Here is an 11,027-nt window from a genome sequence, read left to right as displayed (position 1 = left end):
TGATTGCTCATGTTGATCGTGGAAAATGGACAGTGACAGATTCCTTGGTGTGTAAAACCGGCTCTTCAGCCAGAGCAAATGTTTCCTCCAAGCCTTGTGYGTTTTCAGTTTATTAGCTGATATTTTGACTCAAGCTGTGTGTTACTGAAGTTCACAGTCCTTGTCATCTACCTTGAGTGGATTATAGACAATATTGGAGTACAGCTTGTAAAGATATTCAGAGATCCTTCTTACCTGCTTCTCACTATGGAAAAAAAAAAAGATGCTTTCAGAAAGATTCTGAGTGATGGTCTTGGTAAATGTTTCTTTTTTCTTTGTTTTAGTTGAATTGTTTACAGAATAATACACCCTTCTCCCATACAACTATGCTGGACTCTATGTGATATCATTCTTCCATGAAGAAGCCTTGGAAATGTATTCTAAGCTCAAAATATTTTTATTCCCAAGTACAACTATTCATCTGTCAGTTTGTCTTAACTGTCTTAGCAGTGATTAGAAGATGTAGAATCTGCTTAAAAATTAATTGTGCAGACTGCGCTGCTGGGTCATGGCCAGGAAATCTGYGAGCTCCGTTGCTTGGGAATGTCCTGGCCATGAGGACTGATGATGAGGAAGGCAAATAAAGCTAAAGCAAGGAAAGGGAGAATTTTCTCACTGCTAACATCTATGAGACCTATTATGATAAAGGAAGGGATTCTCCAAACTTAGTGATATGTTTAAGTGCMTATTTGTGTGCGCACGCACACACACAYATATATAAATAAAAAATCAGGGGTTTATCACAGCACTTGTCACTCACATTGCCATCTCTAAGATAATGTGTGGTGAGAGTCTCCTGTAGTCACTGCATTTGTTGCAGAGACAGAGAACTCTGCTTGCTTTTGCCAGAAAGTAGTTGTAGGCAACTCCTTGCCTCAGATGCAGACTGTAAACCAGTATATTCAGTAACTGAAGCCTGTGCAGTTATGAGAGGSAGAGGAGCTACCTTGCATGCAACTTGGGTGCTTGATTCCATTTCTGGTTTGTTTTTCCTTTGTTTTTATTTTTTTAGTGCCCAGAACAAGTGGTAGGTTRGATGTATGGTGTTCTGAACAGGAAATGTGGACAGGATTTTGAAGAATCCCAACTTACTTGAATAATCACCTGGAACATGGAGATTCTGGAAGTGTGCTTGGGGATTTACAGCTGTGCAGAGATTCACAATAACCCACACTTATTTTTGTAATTTAACCCTTTTTTCCTCCTTCCTTCGCATTAGGTTTCACTGCTGACTTGAGACCCAAAGCTGGTGGCCAGGCTTTTCCACAGCATGGCTCTGATCAGTGGCAGATCTTGCCCAGAGAYCCTCATGACACAAATTCTCATCCTTGGCAAGGTGTAGCTGAAATATGTAAGCACAAAGGCTTGAAGGAGGGAATTCCACCTCTGGATAATTTCCTGCTATTCAGCAGCTTGTCTTGAGGAAGTTCACTTTTCAGAAAGTCTGGAAGAAAACATTCTGCAAGTGCAAGGGTGGGGAAAGAAGGGCCTTCTCTTGGAGCACGGCCACGCTGTTGATCAGCCATGGAGGTGGCAAGAACTCCCTCAGCTCTGCCTGCCTTTTCTTCTGCAGCTGGTTTGAAAGTAGCTTTGATATAGTTAACTTAAAAATCTAATCAGGTACTTCTGTAGTAGAAATGGGCAGGGAGGAAGTCCAGCTTGGTCTTCTAGGTTTTCTCATGCTAGAAGTTCCACGKTAGACACTCCGGTGCATTTGGGCTGCAGCACATGCATTAATTCATCCATATCCACATGATTGATTTGCTTGAATTAAGACACAGAGCTGGAGCAAGAGAGGCCTTGATTAAATGTTRACTCCAATCTGCTTTTCACTCATCCCTGCTCAAAGTCTGGGTTATCTTCAGAAAGGTTTAATACATGGATGACAGGGCTCCAAGGCAGCACTCAAAGCATCTGATGCACATCATTTACAGTATCACATGGATTACATTAAGACTAATGAACATTTCCTATGTGTACAAGGGTGTAATAGTAGAGTTACATTAACACTTAACTTCACACTACAGCCTATAAAAATCTCCAGGCCTCAAGTCTGTTTTTGCTACTGCTGCCAGAGGTGTGGAAGATGCAAGACTAAAGGCAGCTGAGGTTGTGCTCTGAACAGCTGGGAACCCATAGCTTAGGCTTGATAAGTAACCAGTAGCAGGCTACAGGAGTTAAGTCAGTAAAGATTTGGCCAGAGTGTCTATATTTTATAATGGGACTTTTAGAACACCTGTCCAAAAATAAATCTATCCACACATACAACACACATGAGGAGTTACACATGAGACAGGTCCTTTCGGGCAGTTCAGCAGGTGCCTGTGTCCCGCCTCCATGAGCACAAAGCATCTTCAGTAACAGAGCCCAGTTTTAAGCATTTTATTTGAATGGCTTTTGAACCTCAGCACTCTTATTGTCCAAGCTACTGTACAACTGTGATGCAGAAAGCACTGAACAGCTGCAAGCCATCAGGCAGAAAACCTCAGGAGTAGCATGGCTTTATTAGAAATAAATCATGCTAAAAAATGGCTCCTGTTAACAGGAAAAAAATAACATGAGGGAAAGAGAACAAGGGGTAGGTGCAATATTAAGACCAACCTGTGAATTGAAGACTGGTGTGAAGGGTCATAACAAAATGAAAGAAGGCCATGAGGAAGAGTAGTGCAGCGTTCAGAATGGGAATACAGGGCAGACAAAACTCACAATACATCCTGCCTTGATATTTCTTATCCATGTACTTAGCTCAAATACTGTAACAGTAAAAGAAGGCAAAAAAAGCACCAACATCTCAGACTAAAGCAATAAAAAAAAGAAACACAAGATTGGAGAAAACTGAAAGCTGGTAACTAGGAAAGAGAATTTTAAATACAGTTACTCAACAGAAATACATCACTTGGAAAAGTTGCTATGTCAACATATATAGACAATACTGTTATTCCAGCTCTATGGAATAAATTTGATTTTCCTGGTCTGTGACCCCTGCCCCAGACAGCAGGGAGGAGGTTATCTCTAGAAAAGGCTGCACGCAGTGCGGGAAAAGGCTGCATGTACTGAACAAAGCAGCAGCTTCACAGGAGTTGAAGAAGAGGAAGTTATTTCAGTCTGACTAGAAACACCCTGATTAGATGGCTCTGTAATCCAGGACATGTTGCTAAACTCTAAACCTGTAGTTTGGTGGGAAGGTCATGTTCCTATTTGTCTTCCCAACAGTCTCCACTACAGCACAAACTGCAGCATTCCTGAGGCCAGAGCAGTTACTGAAGTGACAGAAGTTAGGTCATGTGCAAGACATCCTGGAAAACAAACCTGCACTAGGTAAAGTAGGAGAGAAACCTTGTCTCCTTACAGCTGCCCTGTGGAGCACACACTTCACTTTTGTCATCTGATTGCAGGTGGCTGCTACTGTAAGAACCAACAAGGATTTTAAACCATCCAAGGAGTTATTTTCCTAGCCCCTCTTAGATGTGTCAGGCCAGAGCATCAGCTGTAGCTCAGTGGTGCGGCTGGTTTGGGGGCAGGGGGTTTGGTGAGGAGGGAGCATCAGTTCTGGAGTGACAGTCTGTAAAATGCAGGGTTTGCATAGTTAGTTTGTTCCCTTMCCAGCCCCAAGACCATTAAGTGAAGTCAGTTTAGCAGAGTGTTGCATTCGTGACAAACATGAAATCAAGAAAACAAAAAAACAACAATAACCAAAAAAACCACCAATGCATTTACAGAGGCTTCCCATTCCTTCCAGGTCAGGAGGAAGGAGGGAGCAAGAGAAGTATAAAACACAAGTCATGGCTATTTCACAAACCTTCATTATCTTAAATGAAGTTTATTACAGGCCCCAGTTGAAGATATGAGAAACTCACCAATGCATACACTGCTGCACCTTTGTCCAGGCTGTGAGTGGTGGTGGTCTAGAATAGTTAAGTGCCTTTTAATTAAAAAAAAAAGTTCTGTTTTGTGGGTTTTTTTTCCTTTTTCCTTTTTTTTTTTTTTTTTACATTATTGCTGTTTTGACAATGAAATTAAAAACAATTTTTGGACTGCATCCAGCAACAGAAAGTCAGTTTCCCCAGAACAAGCCCAAAGGGTAAAAGCAGGTTCTGAAGGGGCCTTTTTTCTACCAGCTAGTTAACGAGCAAATTAAAAAAAAAAAATCTAAATCACTTCTTAGTGTAGATGAGTTTACTCCATTTTCCAAAAGGCAAAAGCTTTGCAATAAATATCAGAATGACTTCCCAGCCACTGCAGTTCCAGAGACGCAGGCAGCCCTGGCCCTTCCTGCCGGTGTCGCCTGCCCCGTGTTTCAGTCCAGGGAGATGATGTCGGGAGCGCTGCCGCTGCTGCTCGTGATGACTCCGGTCTCGCCCCTGCTCGAGGAGCTAACGTGAGTGCTGCTCTCGTGGTGACTGGTGGAGGTGATGATGCTGCCAGGCGTGCTGCTTGTTAAGGTTGAGGTGAGACTATCCAAAAACATAGGAGGACAGTACTGCTTGAAACAAACAATGAAGAATGAAGAGACTAACTGCACAAGGGAAATGTATGCTCTGAAGATACATCTTCCCTACAACAAGCACAAGTTACCAGCAGAATCTCATCAGAACATGCACGGCAAGACCCCRAGTTCTGCAAACGGCCAAGTAAGCAGGTACAGAGGGTAGTTACAATCTTTCTTCCTCATTTTCCCCATCTTCTCATAGGGGGTTAGTTTGAACATATACTGGCCCATAAGAGAACACCAGCATGACCACATAATCACCATTACAAAATAAATGAAGAGCATTTGTGATGTTGCAGGGCAGAGTTACATGTTTCAGGCTCCTTTCATCCCAAAGGTAACAGGATGCTCTTTGCTAGCTCAGAGATCACAGTAACTTCATGGTGGCAGCTAGTCCCCACTTGCAGAGCATGTGTCACTGCCACCAATGATGCATCCAAGCCTCTCAACATTTTAGTGATGATAAATGAGCTGCAAGCTGSATTAATTTACGCTTTCTAAAATGGAAGGCAAGCCTTCCCAGAGTAAAACTAGATACTCTAAGGATTTAGAAGCTGGAAGAGGTGGCCAAGTGTCAGGGGAGAGGAGATTCTTACTATAAGACCTCCCCTACATGTAGTTCAACGCAACCTGACTTTTCTCATCTTGTAGATTCCCATCTTGGAATGTGTATTTGGAATCATGTGTATTTGGGACTGAGCCTGAGCTGTCTGAACTAAGACGGACACTCTGTGGCACCACAGTTGCTCCTGAGGTTTCCATGCAAACAGACTTCTGACATTCCTACTTGGACAGCTCAGATCAAGGTCAGGCACTGAGCAAGATGCAGTAAGGGGAAAGAAAATGGATAAAGCTCATCCTTAAGGTACCAGAATGTGAGCTCCACTGTAATGTCCCATTATGTTTTTTTCTAGCGACAGACCCAGAGAGGAAAGGCAGAGTCAGCTTCAGGTCCTGTTGTCTTAGTTATGGAGCCAATACTTCTCTTTCTTGAAGGTCTCTCTGTGAGAATCTAATTACAGCAGGAATTGTTCTTCCTAACTTTGTAATTTAAAGTTTGCATTTCCAGGACAGGAAAGGCAACYTGCAGGAAAGATTACTTTGGATTTAGGAAATGCCAAAATAATCTAAAGGCTAGCCTTTAAATACACAACATAAATTAAGAGCACAACAATCCCAATGGTTGCATCCAAGCCAGTACTATGCAAGGATCTGCTTTAGTAACACAAGCCACCAGAGAGATCTTGTGCCTAGATTATTTATACCTTTTACCTAGAATAGGTCCTTATTCTATTACCTTAACTCTATTACCAACTCTGCTTTGGGAAACGCATGTTTTTGTGCGCCAAGTGGACTGCAAACGTGATATGGATCACAACAGCATCCTCACAGTTACTTAAGACAGCATGTTGTGAAAATAAGACTTAAAAATTAAGCCCCACTGCAGTTCAGAAACATACCTGTGAATCAACTGGGATTAGCGAAAGAAAATCCAGACCTAGAAAGAAAAGAAGGAAAACTGATGTGTCTTTCTGCYAAGTCACTTCCTGGTGTCAGTTTTAAGGAACTGTAGTTGAATAGATTTTGCATTTGTTACACAGTTTCTACATGAAGTACACCACTGTCACACCACTCTCAAGGACTACTTCAGGCAGCAGCAAGAGTTATCTAGCACAAGTGGCTCTTTTTAGAATGAAAATGATATAATGATGTAGTATTATTCACTGGATATTGCGGGGTGGATCGGTATGGTTGCTTAGATGGAGGTTGCCAGTTGGAGCTGTTGGTTCATAATGCAAGTTTCACTGCATATTGTACCTGACTTGGCCAAACTGGGACATGAAGAGTGTCATCACATTAAAGATGCTGGAATGAAGTAAAGTCACAACATGCACAAGTCCAAAAACAAGCAGCAGGTCTCTTCCTCCACCCATGGGCAGCCAATAAGGAAATATATCTAACATCATCCCCGTTTTGTGTCTAGACAAATAAAAGGAATGAAGAAGAGGAAACTACAAGTAGGTCAAGGTATATCCTCCAAGAGCAGTGACAGCTAGCATCCAAACTATACACCATTAATGTGCAAGTGTTCAAGGCACGATGCTTAAAGATATGAAGACACTGAGAAATCATGGCCTTCGTTTCTAAACCTTGGCCTTGTGTTTGCCATGTCACCAGAGAAATGATAAACTACTCCCTCTCCCCTCACTGTCAAATCTGGACAGCAGAATCTCCTCCCTCGTACGAGGAAATTTAAGGGAGATTTTAATTTCACCTGCTTTTACAGCATTTGCTGCTCCTCRGCTTCCAAAACATTTTAGGACTTTAGATAACAGATGAACAAAATGGTCCTAGGTCCCTCACCTTACTCTGCTGTCCAATTTAGGGAGGCAATGGGTTTCTTGACAAGGAGAAAGTGGAGGGAGGGAGCAGAAAGGGAAACAAAGAAGGCAGAGAAACAAAAGGAATGAAACCATCTCATAAGCCAAACTGATGCTGAAGGATGAGGAGAGAAGCCAGGGGTGTTGCTAAGGAGAGAGGCAATGGAACAGCAGAAGGGAACTACACAAGGTCCAGTTTGACACCTGCTGTCAAGTCACCATTTCCTAGGCTCTGGGCTCATTAAAGCCAGTGGAAACCCCTGGAGTCCCTATCTACAAAATTCTTTTGAAGGAGCCAGGAGAGAAAATAATCAGTATCCCCACCTTTTGTCTGATTTTTAGCAGCAGTGTTGAAGAATACATCATAGGCATTTAGGGTATGTCTAGGTAAAGAAAGTCAATAGAGGTCAGCTTACATATTGTAGCTCACCTTACGCTTTTTCATACAGTCTAGACAGAGATCACCACTACAATCAGCTAGCAGAATTTCTCTACACGCAGGGCCCAGAAGAGTTGGTGCTAGTTCTATAGCAAAAATAAGCAGCTACTCTCCGTCAGGTTTATGACATATAACAATCAGATGCTCATATAAAGTCTGACTGAACACAGCGAGAAGCATTTCTGGCTGCCACTCCAAAATGCCAATTTGAGGCTACAGGCCAGAGGCAGCATTGTTGACACCACAGTTTTGAAGAGCAAACTCTAAGACTGGAAAGACAGTCACATAACCTGCCTTTTCTAGACTTATCTTGACATTGCATTAGGCCAGTACTTCATATAGTCTTGTTCCAGTAAAAGAGTTACCCAATTCTTCAGTTTTTACCCACCCCCCAAGTTAATAAGGCTGTCACAGAATATGCATTAAACACAGGCACCGCTTACCTGGCAAGTCCGATGAAATACTGGATATTGGTGGATGATGGAATGGTACTGGGTAGTCTGTTAATGAAGGAGGAATAGCAGCAGCATCAACCGTTGTCACGCTGGGCACTCTTACAGTAGATGGCTGATACATGAGAACCCTGTTTTAAACAGCATGGGAAGTTACAAACAATCTGGCCGTTAGACACAGAACAGAAATTAGGCAGCCCTGTGCACTCTCATTCACAATGTCACAGCATCACGACACAACTAGAGTGTGGCTACTCACTCCACAGCACTCCACTAATCTCCTCTTTGATAACAGCCATCATTATAACATGACCATATCTTGGCTCTCAGCAGTAGTTGTGACATAAGAACAAAGTGGCCATAAAAACAGAGTACAGTGCTGGGGTCCTCCCTGCTCTACCACCCAGGACAGAAGGGGCTGGTAGCCAAAGCCAAGGGGAGGGCACCTGGTTCAAATTCTCCACAAACCTGCTCAATACTACCCTGTCACACAAGGGGTGTTAGCACAGAGCTAAGTATCAAGCCCATCTCTACTTACAGCCTGAACTGAGGCTGAAGGGCAGCTCTCTGGGAGAGCAGCCTGAGAGAAACCCATGGAAACACCAAAGATTCCCACTCCCACCCATCTCTATGCCCACCAACAGTGGCAATGTCACTCCTTCCTTCCCAGACTGCTGCACTGCTGCATTTGGCTACTTCTGATTTCAGAAGCTGCATTTGGACCCTCCCTTCAAGCATTTCTGCCTGCAGGAGGACACCCATAACTCTGCAAACACTAGTACTCAGGCAACACTATTGACAGGACCTGAACACTGAAGGCCTGGCTTAGTCTTACATTTGAAGAATGAAAAATGCCATTTTCATACTTGAAGAAAAATACATGAGTAGCAGATATTGAAGAAATCTGTCCTTCTGTAGTTATAGTCACAGTCATCTCAAACTCGAGCAGTGTTATAGAAGGAAGTCTTGGTGCCTTCTGAAACTTCATTAACAGACGTGGTATTTGTAGCTATTTTGTCTTTTTAAAATGAGGCCTCTTGGACGGCTCAATTACAGCCCTCACAACCAGCAACAGCATTTCAAGTGTCACTGCTGAAAATTGTTGAAAACCCAACTATTTGCTTGCCAAAAGACCACACATTCCTGAGGATGAGATGCAGCGCCCCTGCTCACCACGTAAAGAGATGGTGAAACAGAAGGTTTGTTGTTATCATTTTAGAGACAAATCACTGTGCTGAGAAACAGACACATCCTTCACGTGCAGGTCCCTTACAGCCTGTGCGACAACAGCAGCAACTTTACAGGAAGCCACAGGCAGCAACTGCAGCCACATTGGACAGAATTGGGACAGCAGAAGCAGAGCAGTAAAGAAACAATTTGGCTTCTGCTCAGTCCTAGAGTCCAGACTAAATCACGAAGATGGAGTTTAGAGGGTCTGGGAGGTGGTTTGTTATAGCCAAAGGCAAAGGACTCAACCACAATCAATTACCACAGATTACTCCAAAGTTCACAGGGAGATAAACTTGCATCTCAACTCAGCAGAGCAGTGTGTCTCCCTTTCAAGGCTGACAGGATGGATGAAATGCGCAACAGAGCCCAGTTCCTGGCAGCCAGGGCAGATAAAGGCTATTACAGACCATGGAAAAGCCTTTAAGACATTAGCTTAGCAAGAACACCTAAGGCTTCTGCACTAGGGTCAGCCAGCTTTCTAGGAGAGCTCTGACAGTCACACCGCTTCCATTTCTAGGGAAAACATTCCTGCAAACACAGCAAGTCAGTGCAAGCCTTTTGTGAGATGCAAATCTATTTAACATTTTGCCTGTACAAAGGTTCCGTATACAATACAACCTTCTAGAAGGGACTTAAAAAGTCACCTCTCTGGAAGCACAGAGCTGGATCTCAAAGAGACTGCAAGTTCATCACTTTATCTGAGATATCACAGAATAACAACTTGAAAATTGACAAACCCTTTGGTTGGGCTTCCTTGTGTTTCAGACATAAATATGCACTTCCTTTTGGCAGGAGGATCTTCCTCTTCATCAGAAGAGCTTTCTATTGTCAAGTCAATAACATCAACTTTCTTCTTGTTTACTTCATTGGCCACTGTCACAGCACACGGTTTGCTAACAACACTGGAGCCTAAGCAAGAAAGCAAAATGTCAGTATTGCTTAAAGGCTGAAACAGGAGCAATTTCAGTTCACAACAGAAAAGCATCCCAAATCACAGAATCACAGAATGGTTGAAGTTGGAAGGGACCTCTAGAGATCATCCAGTCCAGCCCCCTGCTCCAGCAGGGACATCCAGAGCACGGGGCACCCAGTCGCATACAGGCGGCTTTGGGACATCTCCAGAGCAGGAGCCTCCACTCCTGGGCAGCCTGTGCCAGGGCTTGGGCACCATCACAGTGCAGAGGTTCTTCCTCACATGCAGATGGAGCTGCCTGGGGTTCAACTTCAACCCATTGCCCCTTGTCCTGTTACTGACCACCACTGAGAAGAGCTTGGCCCCTTCTTCCCTACATTCTCCCCTCAAGTATTTGTACATGTTGATCAGATCCCCTCTCAGCCTTCTCTTCGCCAGGCTGAACAGGCCCCACTCGCTCAGTCTTTCCTCATATGAGAGATGCTCCAGTCCCTTCATCATCTTTGTTGCCCTCCGCTGGCCCCTCTCTAGAAGCTCCCGTTTTAGCCAGTCTTCCCAGCCACTACAGAGGATGTCAGGTCCAGGAATAGTTTTACTAGTAGCACTGTGTCACGTTAAGCACAGCAAGCACAAGCTTTCATCTTCACTATCAATTTAAAGAATTTGTAAGAAGCTTTTATTTTCTGAAGCGTTATTATAACAAAGGAAATAAGTTTAGGTCCTAGCCCTAAAAGTAACGCACGCACACAGTCCCACAGAACATTACCCACACCCAGTATCCCAGCTATGAAGGCTCCAAGACATGAAGCCTTTTTGTGGGCTGGCAACCCAGTTTCACCTACTTTCTATTTTGGTGCACTGTGGACTGGAGACTTTCACAGCTTCTTTTTTGGGCCTCATAGGACACCAGGAACCATCTTCTTGGAATTTAATCTCATCCACATCTGAACAGTCATTTAAGATTTCCATAAAAAGCCTGCAAAATAAAAGTTAAGTTGCTTTGATTTCGATTCCAGTCTTTTGCTAACTGACAAGCCAAGAGCTGCAGAGCTAATTAKGAGGAACCACAGCACGTGCTCTCCTC

General features: G+C 43.5%; 1 protein-coding gene across 4 annotated transcripts in view; it reads right to left on the bottom strand.

Moving 5' to 3' along the window:
- Positions 1–4,032: 4,032 nt before the first annotated feature.
- Positions 4,033–11,027, bottom strand: part of PIAS2 (protein inhibitor of activated STAT 2) — a 28,044-nt gene continuing 21,049 nt past the window's right edge. The window contains exons 10-14 of one of the 4 annotated variants that reach the window (XM_026039404.1): positions 10,786–10,919; positions 9,768–9,939; positions 7,792–7,931; positions 5,989–6,026; positions 4,033–4,519 (exon numbers count right to left, since the gene is read on the bottom strand). In XM_026039404.1, the coding sequence (XP_025895189.1) occupies positions 4,337–4,519; positions 5,989–6,026; positions 7,792–7,931; positions 9,768–9,939; positions 10,786–10,919 (667 nt within the window). In that variant the 3' untranslated portion in view covers positions 4,033–4,336. Of the gene's footprint in view, positions 4,520–5,988; positions 6,027–7,239; positions 7,293–7,791; positions 7,932–9,767; positions 9,940–10,785; positions 10,920–11,027 lie in introns of those variants that run through there. The other 3 variants (XM_026039429.1, XM_026039412.1, XM_026039419.1) reach the window with 3 other exon arrangements.

This window comes from Nothoprocta perdicaria, unplaced genomic scaffold (assembly GCF_003342845.1).
Source record: "Nothoprocta perdicaria isolate Ctin4 unplaced genomic scaffold, notPer1 scaffold_10, whole genome shotgun sequence".
Taxonomy (NCBI): domain Eukaryota; kingdom Metazoa; phylum Chordata; class Aves; order Tinamiformes; family Tinamidae; genus Nothoprocta; species Nothoprocta perdicaria.
Note: the sequence above shows the minus strand (reverse complement) of the source record. Positions and strands in the feature narration are given on the sequence as shown.